We start from the raw sequence: 27,586 nt of genomic DNA, 5'->3' as shown, positions 1-27,586 counted from the left end.
CCTTCCAACACTATGAAAATTAGCCAGTAGGGATTAAGCTTCTCAGTCTATACCAGCTTAATATTCCATGTTTTACGATTCAAGTAGATGGCGTCCTCAGTAATTGCGTCTTAGCATCAAATTCTAGAGGGTAGACAAGACCAATGGCAATATTCTATAATGTTTGGGAGCCTCTGAGTCCCACTGATCAACAAGATAACCAATTTCTAGAGACGGACATTTTACTTGAAAGTATTTGGTGTCTATGATAAGCATTGTCCCACTATAATAAGGTAACTCCACTTAAACTCCTCTTATGTAAGTATACGAATCTATTTTAAGGGCTTCTACATAAGCAGGGATTCATTACAAATTTTTCAAAGGTCTTCTATTAGTTATCATTCCCCTGCCCTACCTATTCTCCATCCATTGGTATTTCTTGCTCCATCACTGCCCATTCCTTCCTCTGTTACTTGCATTCACTCTCCCCTCTCTTGAAAGAATCCCTTTTGGCCCCTCATGAGTTTTCTGATTTTCATGACTATTTCAATTTAAGCACATATAAGTAAAAGATGCATGTGACATTTGTCTTTCTAGGTCTGGGTTTCCTCACTCATTATGATTATTTACAGCTTCAGTCAATTACCCAAAAAATTATAGCTTCTTTATTCTGAACAACTTAATAACATTCTATCATGTAAATGTATCATATTTTCATTATCTACTCATCAGTTTATGAACATCCATTTCCTACCTATTTTGAGTAGAAAACGAATGAATATGGATGAGCACATATAGATTCAGAGTCCTTTGGATATATATCTAAGAGTTGTACAGCTGGACGATATGATAGATCCATTTGAAGCTTTTTGATGGATGTTCACACTGATTTCATAGTGGCTGCACCAGTTTGCAACCCCATCAACAGAGATTAAGTGTTCTCCTTTCCTCAGGCCCATGCCGACATTTGTTGTCAGTTGTTAATATTAGACATGATGACTGAGGTAAGATGAAATCTCAAAGTAGAATGGAATGATATCCTTGGCTTTTACCTGGCACAAAGCTGATCTCCATATAGATCTCAACATAAGACATGAGATACCCGTACTCTGTACACTACAGTTTATAAGCACCAAAAAAGACTGAACAAAATTCTGTAAGCACAGGCATAAGACCAGTAATTGATAAATGGGACCTTGTAAAACAGCAAAGGACACCATTTGAGGAGGCACTCTACAGAATCGGAAGAAGAACTTTAGTAGCTATACATCTGACAGGGTTAGTACAATGAATATACAAGTGAGGCAATAAAAAGGAAAAAAGAGCAAAAGTATTAAATACCTATACATTTTCAAATGGTAAGTATACCTAGTCATTTTTGTAAGTCTTTGGAAGGAAACTTTTCCATTTTTAAATGTATAGATCAAGTAATCCATAAGATAAAGTACTTAAGATAGAACTCAAATCTAGGTCACCTTTTTCCAAACTTACTGTTCTCCTTGTCAAAGCCATATGGAACATTAACTAATACGTGTAGAATATATTTTTAGGTGTGTTACTTTTGTTTACTCTCTGGAACATTTGTTTAATGATGCAAAGATATGTTTGATTAAATAAAATTCACCTGTTGTCAGGAGGCTGAGTCAGCAACTAGCTGACAGGAAGTGGCAGGGAGGAGCCAAGTGGAGAAGGGTTTTTAAAAGGAAGCAAAGTGCAGCGTGAGGTAAAGGAGAGGAGGTGACTACTTGCTATTCAACCATCCTGAGGAGCAGAATTCCACCTTAATCTTTGAATCTTGAGTTCTTTAGAAGGACAGAGATTTAGTTAAATTTCTTTGTAGCTTTGAAAAAGTCAGTGCCAGAGGGAATTCCCTCAGGCTGCTGCTTTTACAGCCTTACCACTGCTGACAGTGGCAGAGTTGCAGTTGCTGATTTGGACAGCCATGGATTAAAAGGCAACCACAATTTTAAAAAGAGGACAAGTACCCCAAATATTATTCTAAGCTTGATAGGTCTTGATAGCCTAAAGCACATGACATAAAAAGGTCAGGAACACCATAACTATATCTAAAAATAGGGGGAGTTGCCTAGGATAGTGATTCTCTTCTACCTTAGAGTCTATATTATTCACTTAATATTTGTGTCTTTCCCCTACAAAAAGTCACTAACTGAAAAGTGACAGTCTTAGGGTACAGGGTCTTTAAGGAACTGTTAGACCATAAAGGTGAAGCCCTGATGACAGAATTAGTGCTCACATTCAAGGAACCTCTCAGAGCTCTCTACCCTTCTGTTTATAATATTGGAAACACACTGAAGAGCTAAAACAGAGACCATTAGTAAACACTGAATTTGCCAGTGCCTCTACCTAAGATTTTCTAATCTCCAGATCTGTAAGAAACCAATGTTTATTATTTAATATACACAATCTATGGTATTTTTATTACAACAGTCCAAACATTAATAATGTGCTTACGTGTTTTCCCATATGTCTCACCTGCTGAAGCTGGAGAATTATCTTTGCCCATATCTTGTCTAGTATTAATACATACTGGGCAGTTATCATAAGCTTGCAACTATTGCATAAAACATCTGTTTCAACCCTGTTCACTGTAACACTCCCATTTGTATTCCAGTGGTGTTGTGTATAAAGTCCAGTTACCCCATCTCAACACACTGTGAAGAATCCAACTCACAGGGATAAGCTACATGCACAGTGCTCCAGTACTGATATTTAATATCAAGTACTAGATATCTGAGAGAATATGTCTTCTAATATTCCTAGATCTGAGACTTAAAATCATCCCCAGCTAAATGTTTTCTGTACTGAGGTCCTAAACACTATGAAGCAAAGACAAAATTGTATCTCTTTTGGGCCACCAACCAGCTCCCGGAACATGTCACAAAGACCTATTATTAGTTATGAATGCTCAGCCTCACTTTATGCCTGTCCCACTAGCTCTTATAATTTAAATTAACCTGCTTCTCTTCATCTCCGTTTTGCCTTGGCTTTTTTTTACCTGTTTATTTGTTTGTTTGTTTGTTTGTTTTCAAAAAGGAAAAACTCAAGCATACTTATTCTTCTTTGTTTATCAAAATTTTCAAAAAAAAATTTCAGTTTGCATACAAAAGCGGGTTTCATTATATTTTTGTATCATTGTACTTCGCCCATACTCATTCTTCATGAACCTCCTCGTCCCTGCCTCCCAGTGGTTTCTTATGAACCCCAGAAATGGTCTCCTTCCTGCTTTCATAGAAAATATTTTTAATCAAGATTCTTCATAACAGAGGAAACACGCAATATTTGTCCCTCCCCTATTTTCTTCTCTTGTTCCCCACATGCTTATTCAATTATCTTAAACACAGAAGCCCCCAGTAGTCCCATAAAGGGGGGATTGATATTAAAAATAAAAGCTTTTGTTCAAATAAAACTTCTAAACTTCCCTTCTTTTTTAAACTTAGTATGAGTAATACAAAGAGATCAAATAATGCTGAATAACAGTGTGAAAAGCCACACTGACTGCTTAGTGGTATGTACTACTCCAATCTGCCTGGCTGGCAACCGCCTGGTGGGCCCCAGATATCTCCCTCTTTTTCTCGCTCTTTCTCTCTTCTTGTTGTGTCTGGCCTAGATTCCTCTTCCTGCTTATTCTCTCTGCTCACTAAGCTCACCTATCCCTCACTGCCTACCTAGTGGCTATTCAGCTTTTTATTAGATCTACAGGTGATTTAGGAAGGCAAGGTAAGAAAGATGTAATACATCTTTACATAATTATGTAAATGTAGCATAAACAAATTTAACACATTTTTACATAGCTAAAGTAATATTGCACAACCCAGGTTATCTTCTGGTATGCTCTTTTTGAACACTAGACCCACCAAACCCAATAGCATAATAAGCCTATGATTTTAGGTCACTATTTTCTTTTTAAACGTGTATTACTTTATTCTATGAGCATGGATGCATTGCCTTTATGCATGTCCATTCACCATATATGTGCATGGTACCTAAGAAGAGCAGAAGAAGGCATAGACCCTCTGAAATGAAATTAGAAATGTTTGTGGGCCGTCATGTGGATTCTGGGAGATTGAATCCTGGTTCTCTAGAAAAGCAACCAGTGCTCTTAACTGAAGAGCCATCTCTCTAGCCCCATAAGTATTCAGAAATAGTAAGTGGAATACTTTTACACCATCAGTTTGAGTCAGGTTTTGTAATATATTAGGCAAGATACTACTACATAAGGAAATATCTCAAAACCCTCAAATTTTTCAAAATTCGACCAAAATAGTCTATAGGATCTGAGCAATTTGTAACACTAAAAGCAAAGGAAACATGTATGGTAAACAGATTCCAAAGATACTAGACTGGGACAGGAGCATAATGTGATAAGGGATAACTGACATGAACTAAATATTTAATGTACTAGCTAACACATCTGAGGACATTGGAACTCTCTATGATGATTCATTGGAGAGTTAATAACACATCACAATTAGGAGGAAAGAGTAACTAATGTCATGAAAATAGAAATGTTCATATGGAATCTTATTTTATTTTTTGATATTTTGTTTCATGGAAAACTTCTATTACCAGGTTTGGTCTACAAAAATAGATATCCATGAATTTCTCAATGATATTAGTGTCCACTCTACTGGTTTATTATTACTTTGCTGTTGTAAAAGAAAACTCCTCTGGGCCTTTTTGGAGAATATAGCCAGATAATGGATTTTCTTATCTCCTGTAATAAATCCACTCTACCTGCAATATAGCTGTCAAGAGTCCTTATAATCCCTGGGCTTATATCTGCATTGCTCAATTTTCTGTATCTACCTTCACTGGGTCACTTAATTCATATGCATGTGTCTCTCTAGCCTCTTTTTCAAAATTATGACAAGAATCATTGAAAGATAGCCCCACTCAACTACTCAGAATACATCTGAAAAGGTTCTATTTCCAAATAACAAAACAGTCACTGAAGACCATCTATATTTTGTGAGAAAAGAACATCTATGCTACCGTAAGAGACAAGCTACTCTACACTGCATTAACTTTAACTAATAAAAAATACTTAATTGTATACTTGAACTTTGGTAAGTGAATAGATTTTAAATGTTCTAAGACAAAGGTTATTTCTGTGAAGAAATGGGTATATTAGTTTGAATGTGTCAATCATTTCACAAAGTATATATTTATCAAAACGTCAAGGTAAAGTGACTGAAGAGAGGTGCCCAGAACTCATCTATTCCTTCACAAAGAAGAGCCAAAGCAACACGTATGAAACTGCATATTGAAGTAAATGACTGCAAGAAGAACACAACAGTTCTAGAAATCAACAGTACACAAAATGCAGACCTGATATCCTAAATCTGTTAGAGAAAAAATGAAGTAGTATACTTTAACTTATAGGCATAGGAAACTGAATAGAACTTCAGTACCTGCAAATTTCATTTTTCTAACATCTGAATGATATACCATAGTGGACATATACCACATTTTCTTTATCCATTTATCAATTGATGGGGACCCAGGATGTTTCCATTTCTTATATATTGTCAACTGAACAGTAATAAACATGGATGAACAAATACCTTTATAACTGGATATAGAATTCTTTGGATATATACCCAGGAGTTGTATAGCTGGATCATATGGTAGTTCCATTTCTATCTTTTTCGAGGAAACTATAAACTGATTTCCATGTCAGCCTTGAGACCACCAGACAACCAGCTTCTGAGAACCAGAGAATAGTGGGCAACCAGGACTCTGGCTTGTGTAGGAACAGAGAGAACCCTGCAACCAGCACTACACTCTAAAGATCTCAGAGGTCAGTGAAGAGCCCAGGTTTTGGCTAGAGTGATCACAGGGACACTTGAATACTGGAGCTTTGGTTCCAGTGGTCAGTGATGGCATTGGGAGTTTGAAGTTATTATTTCTTAGGTTCTAGTAGTTACTAGAGGTACTGGAATCTATACTGTTATGATTCCAGAGATTGCTTGGGCCTGTAATTCTAACCACAGCCCACAGAGAGTAGATAAACCTCAGTATGTCAGACTTTGTGTCCTACCTCTAGTATGTACAGAGCAACCAAATGGTGATAAAGGTTTTGACTCCAACTAGTCATCTTGGTGTTGAATTCCAGTTCTATCCATGATCTGGTAGTCAGATACCCAAGACAGGATCACATCAGCAACCCATTTGATAATCAACACTAAGTCTCAACAGTTCTCCTAGATGAACTTCTTGATGAACATAGAGGCAAAAATTCTCAATAAAATACTTGCAAACAGAATTCAGGACATTAAGAAAAATTGTAAGAAGGCAATGCCTAGCACTATAAACCTAGCTAGCTACCCAGCACTTCTGAAGTCACAGCTATTGGAGAAGAACTTATAACCACTAATTTACCAAACCCACATTATCCTTAACAAAATCTATAAACATCTGACCTTATACCCACAAATAAGTGTAGCCTTCAACCCCTCATCAAGAAAAATTTTCTTTGGAACAAAGACCACTATAGAAAACCAAAATCAATAAAATTCCAGTCGCAGTGGATACATCCACGAAAAACTTCTGCATCTAAGACTCAGGGAACATTCTGGAAGAGGGGCAGAAATGTTGCACAAGCCAAAATATCAGGAAGTTTACTATGAAATTGTGTACCCTAATCATATCAAAAGCTACACCCATAAAGTGTCACCATAATTATTACCCAAATAAGAGCTCAACAAGGACAAAACCAATGCACATGCTGAAATGATCAGGGAAAAGCCTACAAGGCCTCAACCCTATACAAAAATAAATAAATAAAATAAAACTGCAGTCAACTCAGAAAAAGTGGGTGATGTGGAATTCCTCTGTATGCTGTGAATACCACTGATTAATAAAGAAACTGCCTTGGCCTGTAATAAGGCAAAAGAGTAGAGTTAGGTGGGGAAAACTAAACAGAATGGTGGGGTAAGGGAGGCGGAGTTTAGAGATTCCAAGTAGCCGCCAGAGGGAAAAGACACAAGCTACCAGCTGGAACCTTACTGATAGGCCACAAGCCTCTTGGTAAAGTATAAAAGAATGTAAACGAGTTAATTTTAGACATAATAGCTAGCTAGCAATATGGTTAAGTGATTGGCCAAGCAGTGATTTAAATAATATGGTTTCTGTATGATTATTTCCGGAGTCTGGGTGGCCAGGAAACAAACAAGCAGCCTCCTATAATAGGTAGGAAAAGGAAATGTGGTTGTTGTGGTTTGAAAGAAAATGGCCCCAAAAGAAAGAAGCACTATTTGAAGGTGTGGCCTTGTTGTAGGAAGTGAGTCACTGTGGGGGTGGGCTTTGTAGTCTCTTATGCTCAAGTTCCTCTCAGTGTGACAGTCAGTCAACTTTCTGTTACCTGCAAGATGTAGCACACTCACTCCAGCACCATGTATGCCTGCATGCTGCCATGCTCCCCCACCATGTGATAATGGAAACTGTAGGCTGCCACCTCAATTAAATGTTTTCTTTTATAAGAATTGCTGGTGATACCATGTCTCATCACAGCAACAGAAACTGAACTAAGACAAAAGTTGGTACCAGGGACTAGGATATTGCTGTGATAGGTCAGATCATGTATTTGTTTGAAGGCATTTGGAATTTAGAACTTTGGTTTTGGAAAGCAGTAGAATGATTTAAGTACTGCTTTTCTGTGTATTATTGTGTTTTCTTTATTCCCAAATATTGTTTAAAGGGGGATATGATATAGATATGAATAATTTGCATTGGTATGGATTTTTCTGTGTTGATATAAATTTAAGGTCAATTTGGTTTATATATATATATTTCTGATCTTGATTAAGGTATGTTGCCTTCCCTGTGTTTGGAATGATAGTATATATCCTGTGCCATTATATATTTGAAGTATGTGATCAATTTTTTGATCTTGCTTTAACAGGGGATTAGAGTTAAGAGATTGCATGAATCTCAGAAGAGACTGAATTTTGGAGGTTTAATATTGTTGAGACTATTATAGACTAAAAGGGCATAAAATGTTAGACTTAATTTTTTTTTTTTGCATTATGATATGGACTTTGGGCAAAATGGAGGAGAATGTGGTAGTTTGAAAGAAAATAGCCCCTAAAAAAAGTGGCACTATTTGGAGGTGTGGAGGTGTGGTCTTGCTAGAAGAAGTGTGTCACTGCAGTGATGGGCTTTTTTTTTTCATTTTTATTGCTTTATAAATAATACCATTCAAAATTTCCACTTCCTTCACTCCTCCCATTTCCCTCCTGCTCCTCCACTCACCCTCTCCCCTCCCCCTCCAGTCCTAAGAGAAGGCAGGGTACTCTGCCCTGTGGAAAGTCCAAGGCCCTCCCCTCTTCATCTAGGCCTAGGAAGGTGCACATCCATTCAGACTAGGATCCCAAAAAGCCAGTACATGCAGTAGAGACAAATCCCAGGGCCAGCGATGGGCTTTGAGGTCTCTTTTGCTCAAGTTTCCCTCAGTGTGACAGTCAGTCAACTTCTTCTTGCCTGCAAGATGTAGGACTTTCAGCTCTTCATCCAGCACCACATATGCCTGTATACTGCCATACTTCCCACCATGTGATAATGAAATAAACCTCTGAAACTGTAGGCTGCCATGTCAATTAAATGTTTTCCTCTATAAGAGTTGCTGTGGTCATGGTGTCTCTTCACAACAATAAAAACACTAAGTCAGTGGTCTTAATAGGTTGTGCACTGACAAATGGTTAGACCTGAAAACATACATACAAATAACATTATATAGATGAAACAGGTTATATTTAGGAATAGGCACATGACTGTACGTATACGCATGTAATACTAATTAACTAAATAAAGAGTCATGGCATTGAAATAGAGTAAAGAGAGGTATATGGGAAAGTTTGGAGAGAGCAAAGAAAGGATAAAATATTGTGATTATATAATAAATCTCAAAAATAAAATTATAAAAATAAGATTATATATTAAAACCAAGCAGGCTTCATCCCAGGAAGGCAAGATTGGTCCTACAGATTCAAATAAAAATATAATATACCATATAAATCAATGTAAGGACATAAACCACATATCATTTCAATTGATATTGGGAAAACACTAAAAAAGTACAGCATGCCTACATGATAGAAGTTCTGTAGACTTTATGAATAGACGGAACATACATCAAAATAATAAAGGCTAGGGCTGAAAAGATGGCTCAGAGATTAAGAGCATTGCCTGCTCTTCCAAAGGTCCTGAGTTCAATTCCCAGCAACCACATGGTGGCTCACAACCATCTGTAATGGGGTCTGGTGCCCTCCTCTGGCCTACCGGCATACACACAGACAAAATATTGTATATATATAATAAATATTAAAAAAAATAATAATAAAGGCTATATACATAAACCTATAGCTAAGATTAAATGAAGAAAAAAAGAGAACTGCTTCTAAAGTCAGGGAAAAGGATATCACTCTTCCCAATAATATTTGAGATAGTGCTCAAAATCCTAGCTATAACAATTAGAGAAGAGAAAATAGATACGAATAGGAAAGGAAGAAGTTAAACATTGCTATATGTAGGCTACATGATTCTTTACTTAAAAGACCCTAACAGTTCTCAAAAATGAACCTTATAGATGACAATACTGTTACAATGCCAGAAGAGTGGACATACCTGAGACTAAGTTTACAGCATAACGATTATTAAGCTACAAGACTTTACCAGAGGAAAAAACAACCTTTTATCCTGTGTTAAACAGCCTAAAATAAATTCCTGAATTAAACTATATCATATGAAATCTATGTATGTCAAATAAATTATTTGAAATGTCTAACATATTGTGGTCACCAATAAACAGTTAACATTATCCCTCAGCCTACTGGAAAGGATGTTACAAATTATACTCTCATGAAATACATTGTTGCAATGCTGTTCACCATTCAGGAGCCTATTAGGAAGACTTTCTACATGTTTTTACAAAATGGTTTATCTATCTCATATTGGACCCCAGAAAATCCACAACCACATTTTTGTCAATTTACATTAAATTGTTCAGACCACATGCTGTATACTTATGTACATATCCAAATGAAGGGCTCGGTCTGCTACTTCTATGACAGTTAACTTTATGTGTCACCTAAATTGGAACAAATGACTCTCAGATAAAACATGCGTGAGAGGGTGTTTCTGGATATTATAACAATATGTAATTGGTATCACCAATTGTCTACATGTTCTAAAACAGGTATTAATAATTCAGAAATTATATTGTCATGTTGGGAAATTCCTTACACTAAACATTCTGATAAGGTATGAAAATCTGTATTGTGCCCAAGGAATAGAGATTCTTTAATGTATTTTATTGTGTATTATATCAGGTTGTAACTAAATCAAAACACTTGATAAAATAAGGAAAATCTCTACTTTTGCAATATTGGTATTATTGTAAAGGGACTTTGGGTCCTTGACTAAGGTAAAAGCAATAAAATATACTTTTTAGGAAAGAGTACATATCAGAAAAGGCATAATTACAAGCTTGAGAATTGTAGAAAACACTGCTCCTAATTATATGGAGATTATTCAAGTATGAAAAAAGAACAGCATTGCAATACTGAGTGATAGTTTGGTTGTATCCCCTTAAAATGATATATATTGAAACCTTTATCCCGGGTGTACTAGAATATGACTTTACTAGAAGTTGAAGTCTTTGTATAAGTACTTAAGCTTGAAATCATTTAAGAATGCATAATACAATATGATTGGCATCAAGTGGAAATTAGGGATACAGAAACATAGAGAATATCATATTAAGATTAAAGCCAAAATCAGAATATTTCTACAGGCCAATGAATAAGAAAATTAATAACAAATCACCAAAAGCAAGGGGAGAATCATTGAACATATGATTTCACATAACATATGAAGGAAACTACTCTTGATCTCAGGATGCTGCCCTGCAAAACCAAGAGACAATGACTTTTCCTCATTTAATCTATTGAGTTTATGATGTCTTGTACATCAGCCATATTAAGCAAAGGAAATATAGAGCTATAGAACAAAAAATACTCCATAAAAGAAAATTTCTATTTTTTGTTATCAGAAATCTTCAGGGTACAAAGAATGGTCATATAATTGACACTGAGTTATGTTTCCAGAAAGATAGATCAGTGCACATGCATGCGCACAGACACACACACACACCCCTAAAGGAAATTAACAGTTACTTGCAAATACAATTATGTTTACATTTCTTGTTAATATTTCAGAATATTCTGAGCATCTACTTTGCATTATTCAGAAGATAAAGACATAGAAAGCTAAGAAAAGCCAGTTCCTGTTAAATGGGAATATGCAATCAAATCTTGATCACCCAGTCAGAATAGATGATCAAAGAAAAAAATATAACACTGCCGAATAGTGTCAGTTTTATTCCAAAACAGCAATATTAATATTATATATTTAATTATAAAGATCAGTGAAAATCTAGTATTTCTAAGCTTATTCACACAACTTTGAATTATGAGAAATTATTACTTCTGTTCTTTGTTTGTATTCAAATGTGCTCTAATCGTAATGATTATATTTTACTTTTTGTTTATATGAAAATATACCTTGGTAATAATTAGAGACATTTTATATTAACCTCAATTAGTAATTGTCTGAAAAATACAAAGAAACCTATCTCTGAAAGACTAAATTCTGTTTCTCAAACTCATGAAGCATAGAGTAGGCATTCAAAAATATAAAAATGCATAATACTCCAAAACAATGCCATTTTTCTTAAAAAACAGGAACACCATATTACATACATAATATACAGAACAGTGAAAATCCAGTACTTCCAAGTTAATGCTAGTTTCTTCATAATTAACTCTTCTCCAAAAACTTGTTCTACTCTGGTGAAAAATTAAGTGTACTGAATCACAATGGTCAGACTGGAATAGATCACAGAAAAACAGCCTTTTCAGACAAACTCAAAGATAAAAGTTTTTAATACACTTACCGCTTTCAAAACAAGCATCAAAGGTAAGATGTCCTTTCTTGGGTTGTCCAAAGTATCCATTTGGAAACACTATGTATTTGCTCACATTCCCTCCAATAACATCCTCATTTCCTGGATCATTGCCTATTCAAGAAAAAGTCTAGTATGAAGCAGAAATCAACGTGCATTTTGAAATAGAATTTCAATAATATTAAATGCAATTTGAAGTTTAGAAGATAAGGGTTGAAATCTTACCTCTATCACATACTAAAATTGGGCCCTCTAATAATAAAAAAGGATAAATTTGTCTTTCATGGTTGTTCTATATTTAGATCTAAAGCAATTTAGCGTCATTACTGAAATCTAAAATATGTTCATGAAACTAAATCAACTCATTAATAATTGTAATTATAATTAATCATAAAATATGTTGTTTTAATATGAAAGAGGAAGTTCTTCTATAAATGCCACTACAGTGTCTTCATGTGCCACAGAACTGGTACTATACGACAAGCAAGTAACTTGATATCAAAGAAAATAAAGCCTAAGAATAAAAGATGAGCTGTAAGAACTGACTCTTGTATGACAAGACAGTAGGAAGAAGAAATATTAGGTAACATACAAGTGAGAAAAAATAAGACACATTTTTAAAATTAAAGATCACATAAAAGAACTATTAGAACATAAAACCAGCAGAATCACAGACACACTAGGAATTGACATATGCTTAAAGTTCCTTCCTTAGCCTCCACCAGATATTTTGGAGAAAGTTTAGAGCCAGAACACTAGCTCAGGAAAATGCTTGTTGTGCTACATGTCTGCATCAGAAGAAAGTTAGAAAACACACAAAGCAAAAGGTTATAAAATCCAAAGAAAATCAGATAAATTCACAATTAACCAGAGAGCTCATTATTTCTGACTCAATAAATGATAAAGTAGTCAGAAGACCCTAAGAAAATTTTTTTAAATGTATCAACCAGGTTATTCTCAAAGACATTTATAGAACACTTTTTTTTAACCAACAGAATGTTTTTTTTTCAAGTGCAAACAGAACATTTATCCAAGTCAGTCTATAAAATGGCTGACCACAAAACGAGTCTCCATAAACTGCAAATTTCATGATCATAATGGAATTATATTAAAAACACAAGTCAGTGTTTTCCGAAATTTACGGTAGATATCCAGCATTCAATAGAAAATTGTGGAACATACAAAACTAAGAAAAATAGTATACTAAATGTGGAAAAGAACATAGGATGCTAACAAGAGATAGGATCAGGAGAAATGGGAGGGCAGGGAGTATGGGCTTGTTCTGTTCTGTTTTGTCAACTTGACACAAGAGTCGGCCAGAAAGAAGAAAGCTCAATAGAGAAAATGCTTCCATCAGGCTTGCTTGCACAAACGAGGAAGGGCCGAGTCAGTGTGTGGAATGTTACCACTAGACGGGCAGTCACGGGTTATACAAGAAAGAAGCTGGACAAGCCATGGGGAGCAAACCAGTGAGGAATCTTGCTTCAAATTCTGCCTCTATGTTCCTGCTTGAGTCCCACCTCTACAACATTCAATGGAAGACTGAAATTTGTAGTATAAACAAAATGAACTCTTTTCTCTCCAAGCCTTGTTTTGTCAGTGTCTTATTACAGCAACAAATAGCAAACCAGGGCAAAACATGTTCAAGTTGTACTGCATACTTGTATGAAAATATCCTTATGAAAACCAGTACCATGTGCAATGAATGTGTCCCAATGAAACAAACTAAACACAGAGAGAGGCAAAAATGAGCAGATAACGGAATCACTACATACTTTTTAAATTAAGCCTAATATACTGAGTCAATGAGACAAAATCTGTAGGGATGAGGATTTCTTTCTAAGCAAAAATATGGATTCTTAAGGCAGAATATACTTGCTGTCTATGTTTTTAGTTTTGTTTTTTGAAACAAAGTCTCTCTATGTAACATTGGCTGTCCTGGAACTCTCTAGGTAGACTAAGCTAGCCTGGAATTCACAGAGATCCATGTGCCTCTGCCCGCCCCCCATGTGCTCATATTAAAACATTTGCCACCATGCCTGGCCCAGAATCCACTCTTGATGGAAAGGTTGTGAACATCACTGAAATTAAAACTAAGGATTTAGATTATTTCATAAACAGTTGATAGCTGGTCTACAATTTTTAGAGTTTTATTCTTGGTAACATAATAGCAGCAGACTGCATTCAACAGAGAAATCTTTTCTGATGATGATGTTTTGTTTCCTTTCATGTGTTATTGTTTCCTTTATTTGAGACAGGTACTGATTCTGCACTGGAGGTCGTCACAAATTTGCAGCTATCCTCCTGTCTCTGACTCTCAAGTACTGAGATTACAGGTGTATGCCACCATACCAAGCAAAAAATCTTACAAGAGTCAATTAATGCAACAGATTTTAATTGCCTTATTTAAGAAACCGGTAAAGTCACCCAAACTTTAGCCTCTATCACCACTGAAGCAAAATCTCTACCAACACAGGTAACAACTTACCAAGATCAGATGATTGCAAGCATTTTAGCAATACACACACATAGTACACATGAGTTGCACATTCAATCAAATATAAAATAAACATAAAATTTCTAATGCACTAGAAACAAAAAAATAACTTGGAAAATTTTACTAAGCTATTCATTTTAATGCAGCAGTCTGGAACAGAACTTAGAATACTTCTATGGAATGTCTATATTCTGTGGAATAGGTTATCAATGAAAATAGTATGTACAATGATTACTAATGAAACACACCAACATGAAGGTGCCTAGCTGGTGGGTGCCAGGTAAACTACAAAGAGGAGAGTCTTGTATGGCCTCTAAATATAATACCAGATATTGACTTACGTAATAAATCCATTTATAATTATGTGAACTGAGAATCCACCTCTGTTTGCATATAAATACAATGCAATTTTCAAATTTTTCTAACCACAAATAAAATAAAAATCCAGAGAAATTACATCTGATTTGTTCATAATTTTATTCAAAGTGAATCATAATTTTGGGAAAACCATGCATGTCACCAACAGCATCGTAATTCTTTCAGATTGCTGCCACAACATCCCTGTCATACAGCACTTTTAAGGCCGCTGTTTACACTAAATCTATGTATGGGTTATATATGAATATCTAAGCACTCTACTTTTTCTGCAGACGACCAGATATTCACAACCCTATTTTCCTTTTGGAGAGTCCTGTTCAGGCTGTAGATCTATATGAAATGCCATCTTCCCCAGGAAGTACTGCCTTAACTTCCCCATGTAAAAATAATGAACTACCCTAATGTTCACATGGGACATTATTTATATCTTTATTTCAGAATTATTTTTCTAATGAGTTTCCCCTTCTGGTGATCATACAGTTTCACATCAGAAGAGACTAATGTTTTACCTCTTATCGACACTTTCAGTGTCTCCATCCCATACAATGCTTAAGAAAATGTCAACAACTTGTAAATAATTTTTGATTTATTAAAAAATTTAAAGGTATTTTAGGAGATCAATTTTATTTAAACATTGGATATTTTGTTGCCTTGATAAAAGTATAACATGTAAATTTTAAATTCATCAAATAATTGAAAAGTTCGTTATATTTTATTTATTTAATATATATGGACATTTTGCATGTATGTCTGTACACTTGCAGACTGGTTCCAGAAGATGCCAGAAGAAAGCATGGGATCCTCTGCAAGAGAAACCAGTGCTCTTAATCCCTGAGCCATTTCTATAGCTCTCAGTACATTATATTTGCATTTTACTAGGATAAACAATTAGGATACAAGGAGATCAAATAAAGAAAATAAGAAATTGCAAAAATGCATTAGCTGACATAGACATAAACAATAAGGAGTATTAATTACATATTATGATTGATTATTATCAATTACTTTTTATAAACATAATCAAAATACTAGAGAGAGTAAACTAATGAGTGACTGATTTATTTTGCTCCTAATTTCAAAAGGTTCAATAATTGGTTAATGGCCAGAAAGGCACAGCAGTGAAAGGGCTGGGGGTGGGAGTCAGCAAGTGTTTCATCACCTGGTAGCAAACAAGAAGCTGGAAGAATGCAGAGATGAGACCAGGACAGACGTAGCCATCAGGATATGCCCTGTGACCTACTTTCTCCAGCTAACCTCTTAACATCAAATTCTCCCGAAATAGCACCGCCAAATGGCAATCGATCTTCCCTCCATGCATTAAACTGTGATGGACATTCTGATCTCAACCACAACAGTCATTTAAGAAACATGGCAAGGAACACAGAACTGAGAAATCATACCTCAATCACTTTATGTGCATATGAAATTACAAACAAAGACAAACACCAGAATATAAAATAATCCCAAAAGACAGCTTTAATTGCTATAAAATAACTTGAGAATTCCTGACTTCTGTACATTTTCATGATTAGTCTAAACCCTGTTTTCTGCAGAGTTTAAGATTCTAAAACTGATTGTGAAATCAGCAAGGCATTAATAATTTGAAGTATAGCTTTGGTTTTTAATATCTCAAAATTTTGAGAAACTGAAATCATTTAATTCAGATACGTGCTGTTAAGTAACTTAACCTCTCTGGTTCTGTTTTCTTAACCCACAGTGCTTTCCTGAAACTTAGAGAAAATACATGTGAATAACCTAGAATGCACACTTGTGCAGAAAGTGGTCAGCTATTATTACATCACTGTCATCATTGCGACAGGTATATCACCAAATATGTATATTTACCAAAGAGAATAAGCGATTAAATTCTGTAAAGTATATGGGAGAATTAAGAAAAGGAAAAAATCTTCTTAAAATGTACAAAGAAGGCATTGTGCCTTTTCCTTGAAGTAAACACTGAATGATGTAGCATTCTTTTCTGTTATACATGAAAATACCCACATTATCTTTGCATGTAATGCATTTTATCTAAACATAAAGACCTGAAAGCCAGTGAAGTTTTTTAGTGTAAGAAAGTTAGGAATGAAAGACTGAATGAAATAGCTAAAGTTTACCTTTAAAGAAGTAAATATTAATCTTGAATTTTTGTTATTATATACCTTGATGACACTGGTTTCACAGATTTATAAAAATAACATAGAAAAATACTTAGAAATAAATTATGAGTTTATTTGAGATGATGAGGAAAGATTTGTATTGCTAAATGTACATGTACCTAGTGAGGTAATGTGGTAAGTATATCGTATTTCAGACTGATAAATAGGCCTGTGGAGACAGCTAGGAATAGATTTTAGATCAATATAGAATTCTGAGCCTTAAGTGGGTTACGCTCCTGAAGGATGTGACTTAAGCACACTTTGTTTTATTTCTATGTTGAAAACTACTTCACGCAAGGATACAAACAACTCCTATTGCTCAAAATTAAGAAGTCTGCTAATTAATAAAAATTGAGAGCTTACATCCAGATCCCTCCACCCCCTGTCTCCCTCCATCCCTCCCTTCCTTGGTGGCAGAGCGCCTCCCTGCTCTGCCAGCCTGGGCGTTGGGTCCTAACCCAAAACGGAGGGTAAAGGGGAGCTCGGTAGCTCTTTTGTCCCCATAGCCTGCCTGCAGCAAGCAGGGTGGGCCCTTTGTCTGCTAGCAAACCAAGCAGGAAGGAGTTTCGATCAGGGCACCTAGTGAAACATCATTGTGGTGAGTGAGTGCTGCAGCACCCGGGAACAGCCCGCCTACACTTCCTGATCAACCTACGGGGGCTGTACTGCCCGGTACCTCCTCTCTCTTCCTATCCCATCCAGCTTACATGCAGATCCCCCCACCCCCTGTCTCCCTCTCCCCCTCCCTTCCTTGGTGGCAGAGGCCTCCCTGCTCTGCCTGCCTGGGCGTTGGGCCCTAACCCAAAGCGGAGGGTAAAGGGGAGCTTGGAAGCTCCTTTGCCCCCATAGCCTGCCTGCAGCAAGCAGGGGGGGGCCCGTTGTTTGCGAGCAAACCAAGCAGCAAGGAGTTTCGATCAGGGCACCTAGTGAAACATCATTGTGGTGAGTGAGTGCTGCGGCACCGGGAACAGCCCGCCTACACTTCCTGATCAACCTACAGGGCTACACCGCCCTCTCTTCCTACTCTCTCTTCCTATCCCATCCAGCTTACATCCAGATCCCCCCACCCCCTGTCTCCCTCCATCCCTCCCTTCTTGGGTGGCAGAGCGCCACCCTGCTCAGCCTGCTTGGGTGCTGGGACTGAACCCGAAGGTGAGTGCAAAGGGGAAGGCGGTAGCTCCTTTGTCTCCATAGCCTGCCTGCAGCAAGCAGGGTGGGCCTGTTGTTTGCGAGCTAACCAAGCAGCAAGGAGATCCGAACTGGACTCCAGGAGAAACATCACTGGGGAGTGACATCACTGGGAAGGGACATCAGTCGGCAAGAAGACCTGATCCTGTAAAAGAAGATCCATAGGAGAATATTGGGAGGAAGAGATGGGGAGACGCCAATGCAAGAATTCACCCAACAATCTGAAAAACAACACGAAACCACCAGAAGCCAGCGACCTCACAACAGGAGGACATGAACACCTTAATCAAGAAGAAGTAGAAAAAACTGACTTCATGAAAGTGATTGACGCCCTTAAACAGCATGTAAAAAATGCCCTTATAGAAATGGATGAGAAATATAACAGAAAGTTTGAAGAATTGAATAAATCAGTGAATGATACCCTAGAAAACCAAGGAAAAACAATCAAACAGATAATGGAAACAGTTCAAGACTTGAAAACTGAAATGGAGGCAAAGAAGAAAACACAAACAGAGGGCCGGCTGGACATGGAAAATCTAGGTAAACGAATAGAGACTACAGAAACAAGCATAACCAGCAGAATACAAGAGATAGAAGAAAGACTCTCAGATTCTGAAGATACCATAGAGAAAATGAACACTATGATCAAAGAAAACAGCAAGTCCAACAAACTCTCATCACAAAACATTCAGGAAATATGGGACACAATAAAAAGACCAAACCTAAGAATAATAGGAGTAGAAGAAGGAGAAGAAGTGCAGCTCAATGGTCCAGAAAATACATTTGGATTAAGGAAGAAATAAAGAAAGAAATTAAAGTCTTCCTGGAATTCAATGAAAATAAAGAAACAACATACTCAAACTTATGGGACACTATGAAAGCAGTCCTAAGAGGAAAGTTCATAGCACTAAGTGCCCACTTAAAGAAAACAGAGAAAGCACATATTGGAGACTTAACAGCCCACCTGAAAGCTCTAGAAAAAAAAGAAGCAGACTCACCTAGGAGGAGTAGAAGACTGGAAATAATCAAACTGAGGGCTGAAATCAACAAAATAGAAACACAGAAAACAATCCAAAGAATCAATGAATCAAGAAGCTGGTTCCTGGAGAAAATCAACAAGATTGACAAACCCCTATCCAAACTAGTCAAACGGCAGAGAGAAAATTTGCAAATTAATAAGATCAGAAATGAAAAGGGGGACATAACCACAAACACAAAGGAAATTCAGAGAGTCATTAGATGTTACTACAAAAGCCTGTATGCCACTAAACTGGAAAATGTAAAAGAAATGGACACTTTTTTAGATAAATACCATTTACCAAAATTAAACCAGGACCAGGTGAACAATCAAAACAGACTTGTCAGTCGCGAAGAATTGGAATCGGTTATCAAAAACCTACCTACCAAAAAAAGCCCAGGGCCAGATGGTTTCAATGCGGAATTCTACCAGAACTTCCAAGAAGACCTAATACCTATACTCCTCAATGTATTCCACAATATAGAAACAGAAGGGTCATTACCAAATTCCTTTTATGAAGCTACAGTTACTCTGATACCAAAACCACACAAAGACTCAACCAGGAAAGAGAATTACAGGCCGATCTCACTCATGAATATCGATGCAAAAATCCTCAACAAAATACTGGCAAACCGATTCCAAGAACACATCCGAAAAATTATCCATTATGATCAAGTAGGCTTCATTCCTGAGATGCAGGGCTGGTTCAACATACGAAAATCTATCAATGTAATCCAGCATATAAATAAACTGAAAGAAAAAAACCATATGATCATTTCATTAGATGCTGAAAAAGCATTTGACAAAATTCAACATCCATTTATGTTAAAAGTCTTGGAGAGATTAGGGATACAAGGGTCATACCTAAATATAATAAAAGCTATATACAGCAAGCTGAGAGCTAACATCAAATTAAACGGAGAGAAACTCAAAGCCATCCCGCTTAACTCAGGAACACGACAAGGCTGTCCACTTTCGCCATACCTCTTCAATATAGTGCTGGAAGTTCTAGCAATAGCAATAAGACAACATAATGGGATCAAGGGGATTCGAATTGGAAAGGAAGAAGTTAAACTTTCGTTATTCGCAGATGATATGATAGTGTACATAAGCGACCCCCAAAACTCCACCAAAGAACTTTTACAGCTGATAAACAGCTTTAGTAATGTGGCAGGATACAAGATCAACTCCAAAAAATCAGTCGCCCTCTTATACACAAAGGATAAGGAAGCAGAGAGGGAAATCAGAGAAGCTTCTCCATTCACGATAGCCACAAACAGCATAAAATATCTTGGGGTAAATCTAACCAAGGAAGTGAAAGATCTATATGACAAGAACTTTAAGGCATTGAAGAAAGAAATTGAAGAGGATACCAAAAAATGGATGGACATCCCTTGCTCTTGGATTGGGAGGATCAACATAGTAAAAATGGCAATTCTACCAAAGGCAATTTATAGATTCAATGCAATCCCCACCAAGATCCCATCAAAATTCTTCACAGATCTGGAGAGGACAATAATCAACTTTATATGGAAAAACAAAAAACCCAGGATAGCCAAAACAATCGTATACAATCTTCTGGAGGCATTACCATCCCTGACTTCAAACTCTATTACAGAGCTACAGTGATGAAAACAGGGTGGTACTGGCATAAAAACAGAGAAGTCGATCAATGGAATCGTATAGAAGACCCGGATTTTATCCCACAAACCTATGAACACCTCATTTTCGATAAAGGAGCTAAAAGTATACAATGGAAGAAAGAAAGCATCTTCAACAAATGGTGCTGGCACAACTGGATGTCAACCTGTAGAAGAATGAAAATAGACCCATATCTATCACCGTGCACAAAACTCAAGTCCAAATGGATTAAAGACCTCAATATCAGCCCGAAAACACTGAACCTGATAGAAGAGAAAGTGGGAAATACCCTACAACTGATGGGCACAGGTGATCGCTTCTTAGGTATAACCCCAGAAGCACAGACATTAAGGGCAACATTGAATAAATGGGACCTACTAAAACTGAGAAGCTTCTGTAAAGCAAAGGACACTGTCACTAAGACACAAAGGCAACCTACTGACTGGGAGAAGATCTTCACCAACCCCGCAACAGACAAAGGTCTGATCTCCAAAATATATAGAGAACTCAAGAAACTAGACTTGAAAATGCTAATTAACCCAATTAAAAAATGGGGCACTGAACTGAACAGAGAATTCTCAACAGAAGAAGTTCAAATGGCCAAAAGACACTTAAGGTCCTGCTCAATCTCCTTAGCAATCAGGGAAATGCAAATCAAAACAACTTTGAGATATCATCTTACACCTGTCAGAATGGCTAAAATAAAAAACTCCAATGATAGCCTTTGCTGGAGAGGCTGTGGAGGAAGGGGTACCATCATCCATTGCTGGTGGGAATGCAATCTTGTGCAACCACTGTGGAAGTCAGTGTTTCGGTTTATCAGGAAATTCGGGATCAACCTACCCCTGGACCCAGCAATACCACTCTTGGGAATTTACCCACGAGATGCTCTATCACATGTCAAAAGCATTTGTTCAACTATGTTCATAGCAGTATTATTTATGATAGCCGGAACCTGGAAACAACCTAGATGCCCTTCAATGGAAGAATGGATGAAGAAAGTATGGAATATATACACACTAGAGTACTACGCTGCGGTAAAAAACAATGACTTCTCTAATTTTGCATGCAAATGGATGGAAATAGAAAACACTATCCTGAGTGAGGTATCCCAGACAGAAAAAGATGAACATGGGATGTACTCACTCATAATTGGTTTCTAGCCATAAATAGGGGTCACGGAGTCTACAATAGGCGAACCTAAAGAAGCTGAGTAAGAAGGTGAACCCAAGGAAAAACATATAGTTATCCTCTTGGATAAGGGAAGTAGACAAAATTTCCGGGGAGAAAAGTGGGATCTTGGGGGTGGGGTGGGATGGGGGTAAGGGGAGATGGGGAGAGAAAAGGTAGAAGGGAAGGAGGGGGGACTTGGGGAAACAGGAGGATCGGGATAAAGGAAGGTTGGATAGGGGAGCACGGAACCACAATTCTTAGTTAAGGGACCCACTTTAGGGTAGGCAGGAGAATTGACATTAGAGGGGCTCCCAGGTGCCCAAGCTGAGGTCCCCAGTTAGTTCCTTGGGCAGCTGAGGATAGGGAACCTGAAATGACCCTATCCTAGAGCAATACTGATGAATATCTTGCATATCATCCTAGAACTTTCATCTGGCGACGGATGGAGATAGAGACAGAGACCCACACTGGAGCACTGGACTGAGCTCCCAAGGTCCCAATGAGGAGCAGAAGGAGGGAGAACATGAGCAAAGAAGTCGGGACCACTAGGGGTGCACCCACCCACTGAGACAGTGGAGCTGATCTACTGGGAGCTCACCAAGGCCAGCTGGACTGCTACCAAAAAAGCATGGGATAAAACTGGACTCTCTGAACATGGCGAACAATGAGGGCTGATGAGACGCCAAAGACAATGGCACGTGGTTTTGATCCTACGTAATCTGCTGGCTTGGTGGGAGCCTAGCCAGTTTGGATGTTCACCTTCCTAGATATGGACGGAGGGGGGAGGACCTAGGACTTACCACAGGACAGGGAACCCTGACTGCTCTTTGGACTGGAGAGGGAGGGGGAGAGGAGTGGGGGGAAGGGGAGAGGGGTGGGAGGAGGGGGAGAAGAGTGGGAGGAGGGGGAGAAGAGTGGGAGGATGGGGAGGGAAATGGGAGGCTGGGAGGAGGTGGAAATTTGTTTTTTTTCTTTCTTTATTGTCCTTTTATCAATAAAAAAAAGGTTAAAAAAATTGATCTTTATAGAGATCATGTTTCCATCTCACAAACCAAAAAAAAAAAAGCCTTTGAATAGCTATTACCTATTATTACCTCAATGTATTGGTGCAGCTAAAGGGGTCTCTCAAAAGGTTGATTTTTATGCTATCTTTCCAAGGATTCATAATTATGGTCAAAGATTACATCAAAGATGAGAATATAGCCTATTAATCACAAATTCTCAAACAAAATAATAATAATAAATCTGAAAGTTCGGTTTGAGAATGTTTTATGAAAGAAAGTATATTTATTTGGGTTGTTTTTTTATTTGTTGTTTATGTTTTAGTCATTTTGTTGTTTCTTGGATTCGTTTTTTTTTTTGTTTTTTTTTGTTGTTGTTGTTGTTGTTTTTGCTTTGTTTTTAAGATAGGATATCAACCTGTATCCTGCTGGAACTCACTATGTAAATCAGGATTGCCTTTAACTCACAGGGATTTACCTGCCTCTTGTCACCCCTGTTCTGGGATCAAAGATGTGAGCCATTTCTTGACTTTCTAAGACAGGTTCACATTATATAGCTTAGGCTATCCTTAATTTTTGATTCTCACACCTCAGCCTCACAAGTACTATAATTATATGCATGTGTACCACTCTTTTTCTTTTGGGCCACCAACCCCCAAATCATGACACAGACTTCTTATTAGCTATGAATGCTAGACCTAGCTTTGCTCATTTCTGGCTAGCTCCTTTAACTTACATTAACCTGTTTCTCTTTATCTAACCTTTTGCCTGGGAGCTTTTTACCTTTCTTCCTGTGTTTCTTACTTTCACCGCTTCTCTTGTCTGGCTGGCATGCCTGGCTTCTGGCCCTAGGCATGTCCCTCTCCTCCCTGTTCTCTTCTTTTGTTCCACCTTTTTCCACACCTAGATTTCTCCTCCTATTTATTCTATCTGGCAGCAAGCCCTTCCTATCCTTCCTCTGCCTAGCTATTGGCCACCCAGCTTTTTATTAAACCAATCAAGTGCCTTAGGCAGGCAAGGTGAAACAAATGCAACACATCCTTACCTAATCAAACAAATGCCAGCATAAACAAACATAACATAGCACTACATCATTGACAAAGGCAGCAGAAACAAGTATAACACAACCTCACATAGTTAAAGTGATATTTCGCAGCCTAAACAAATGTAACACATCTTAGCCTAATAAAAATAATATTAAAACATGCATGTGCCTCTGTACGTAGTTGTGTGGGAGTTTTAATCTCAGCAAAATAACATTCATAACACAACTTCTTACAAGCATTCTAAAAGCTATGTATCCATTTGTTGACAGGTTTGCAAAGTATACAGAAACAATTCACTTCTGAAATGAATTTGTTAATACATCTACAACACAAGCAAGGGATCTAGATTTTTTTTTAAGCTACAGCTAATCACAGCATGCTTCAATACTGAATACATAATATAAATCTAATTTTGTGCACACCCTATTTTGTGCCTAGAACTAATGGTAATAAACAAAAAGTATAAGCCATAAACTAGTTCCTTCCTCAATAAAAGATTATTAACACTCTTAAAACACTGATGATATAGTAAATGGTTATAATAAATAATAAAATATGTAAGAAGGAATATTCTGTTTCTCCAAGTACAGATGGAATAGTAAGTGCTATAGGAATTGAAGAAATACAGATCTAAGGCTGAATTCTTGCTTGGCTATTTTTTAGTTGTTACAATCATAGATGAGCCCAAATTCATCAAAGCTAAGTTTTTAAGGCTTCTATTTTGCAACATCTCAGAGATGTTCAAAACAAATGGTTGACTAACTTTTTCCTGAAAGAGAAATATGCATCCAATTTTCCAGTAATTGTTAATAAAAAACTTTCATACTTTGGTTTTATACAGGAAAATATCATACCTTTTTAATTTTAAATTATTTCATATTACAATTAATTTTTAATTCCTAAATTCTCACTCTCCAGTAAAGAACTTATATGTTTTCTACTTATAAGCTAGTCATAATGGAAAGAAAGATAATTCCCTTTAACAATTATTAATAGAGACACCTATATCCATCACAGAAAGAAATGAGAAAGCTGCTCCATGGAATCATGTGGTAGGAACCAGATGAGGTAGGGAGAGCTAGAAGAGCAAGGAGTCTGTGCTGTTTCAGCTATCACACAGGCTCAGAAACTGCTCTTCCACACAGATTGAACTGTTCTGGGGAAGCAATGAAGATGGATCAGCCCTTGGAAAATTTACATATGTAATCTTGTCAAACTCTACAACTGCATTCTAGTTCCCAAATTAGACTTGTACTTCTAAATGAAATTTTAATTTACAGCCTAAAAACGGAACCCTTAAAAACAACATCTGGCTAGTATTCCTAATCTATTCCTGCCAGACTCAATATTCAAAGAGTTCCAGCAGTGTTCTGCAAATTGTGGACTATCCAAGGTTTGCTGATAGGTCTCATTAATCTCCCTTAGCAACCACATAGCACTAACTCAGTTCTAGGCACTCTGCTGGGTACTGGACATACAAAATGAATAAAATTAGTATAGGCAGGGATGTGATGTAAATAAGTATTTAAAAGTTTTCTATATTCTCTATATATTGTGATTGCATGCTGAAGAAAGGAGATGTTGTAAAGAGACAATGAACATCTAATATATAAAAGAGGGTGAATAAGCCAAGCTTTTTCTAGAGAAAAGTAAAATCGGAGGGCTGAGGAGGTTTTAAACGGTATGTATCTCTTATAAATATCAGTAATGATAAATATAAAATGGTAAAATAAAAAAATGACAAACTTCACAGATGTTAAAATTAAATTCTCCATATTTACTTAAAAATATCTTTACTCAAATAGGTTAATTTTAACTCAAGGATGAGGAAATATAAGTCCTTATCACAATTCTTGTGGGTGTTTCCAAGATAGGCCATTAGTCAAAAGAATATAAACATCAAACTCAAGATTCAAACATTTCATAATCATAATCAATGATGTTGGGCCAAATTAACAAAGATAAATGGTATGGCCTGATCTTAACTAGCACATATTATAAAGTAACTTTCCCATGTTACATAGCTAATGAATAGAAAAGTCACAAATTAAATCCAGTTCTGATTTCCACAGCATTAACCAGATGTTTGCTGCAGTTAGTCATTCAATCAATGAATTCCTCCTGTCTACCAGGAATAGCTGTAAGTGTGGAGACAGCATCATAGAGCACAGACGACATTCAGTCAATGGTCAGGGAGGGTCACTAACATGTGATACATGTTGTTAACACTTGGCACATCAAAGCAAGCAAAATGGCCAGATAGTTCTTCTCATCTATCTTAATCTAAAAATCAAGAATGGTGGCTTGAAGATAAAACCTAATGAAATTCCAGGAAGGTGAGTAAAAGTTTCTTGGAGAAGATGATAAAATGGCTCAGGATAATGTAACTACAACCAAAAGTCTGCAGGAAAACATGTCAGGTTATATAGAAACAAATGATTAAGACTAGGCCATATTTATTGAATATAGATCCTTTTCTCATACAATATATCCTGACTGAAGAGGATATAATATATCTTCTCACTCTACTCCTCCCAGACCAAGAACCAGGGGAAAACCGAATACTACTGGTCAAAAAAAAAAAAAAAGGACTGATAAAATGATGATTCCTAACGTTATCCTGCTCAGGGGACCCCACAAAAGAAGAAGCAGAAAGAGTGTAAGATCCTCTAAATCAACCAAGTAAAGCCTATATTGAACTCAAAGACACCAAAGCAGCAAGTCCAGTGCCTGCATGAGTCCGCACCAGGTTCTCTACATCTATATTACAGCTTTCAATTTAGTATTTTTATGGGAGCCCTGAAAAATGAGTTTGTTGTGCCTTTCTTGGGCTCTTTCCTTTCTGTCGTTTTTTCTTGTCCAACCTTGATCTAATGGTTCTTATTTTATCTTATTATTAAATCTGAATTTTTTTATTTGTTAAAGTTTTCTTTAAAATTCAGTGCTGGAACTCAGTATAAAATAATTTACCTCTACTGTACATGAAACCCTGGGTCCAATCCCCAGTATTTCCAATAAATGTGGTGACGCAAGCTTGTAATCCTAGAAGACCAGACAGAGGCAGGAGAACCAAAAGTTTGAAGTTATTCTTGACTACACCGAGAGTTCAATGCCAGACTGAATGACATTAATCTCTGCCTGCCTGATCCTCACCCCCACATAAAAATAACCAGTACCAAGCTCTCAAGCATAACCTTAACTGTACTTATTCTCCCTACTGACCACTACGCTGGAGCATTCATTCTGTTAGTTAGTATTCTAAATTAACACACCCCAATTCTAAATTCATCTTAGTTTCTTACTCAATATATTTCATTTTCTCTTTTAATGAAAAGCTTACCTTTTGCATAATACCAGTGACATACAGAGGCAGTGGACAATTCAGTATCAACACAGGAAAGTCAAAATAAAACAACCAGATAACGTAAGAGACTAATCTCTGTAGAGAATTTTTGACTGTGATTTCTTTATTTAAAATAGAGGTCAATTACAGAGGTTATTGTTAAAAAACTAAGAATAATTTATT

The 27,586-nt window shown here is 36.9% G+C and overlaps 1 protein-coding gene across 2 annotated transcripts in view; it reads right to left on the bottom strand.

The window, feature by feature from the left end:
* The window catches only part of LOC142834369 (BEN domain-containing protein 5), a 1,100,005-nt gene that overhangs the window by 1,022,709 nt on the left and 49,710 nt on the right, over window positions 1–27,586 (bottom strand). For both annotated transcript variants that reach the window (XM_075946804.1, XM_075946803.1), the window contains exon 2: window positions 11,954–12,076. In XM_075946804.1, coding sequence (XP_075802919.1) covers window positions 11,954–12,076 — 123 coding nt within the window. The remainder of the gene's footprint in view (window positions 1–11,953; window positions 12,077–27,586) is intronic.

Source organism: Microtus pennsylvanicus, chromosome 13 (genome assembly GCF_037038515.1).
Source record: "Microtus pennsylvanicus isolate mMicPen1 chromosome 13, mMicPen1.hap1, whole genome shotgun sequence".
NCBI classification, from domain to species: domain Eukaryota; kingdom Metazoa; phylum Chordata; class Mammalia; order Rodentia; family Cricetidae; genus Microtus; species Microtus pennsylvanicus.
Note: the sequence above shows the minus strand (reverse complement) of the source record. Positions and strands in the feature narration are given on the sequence as shown.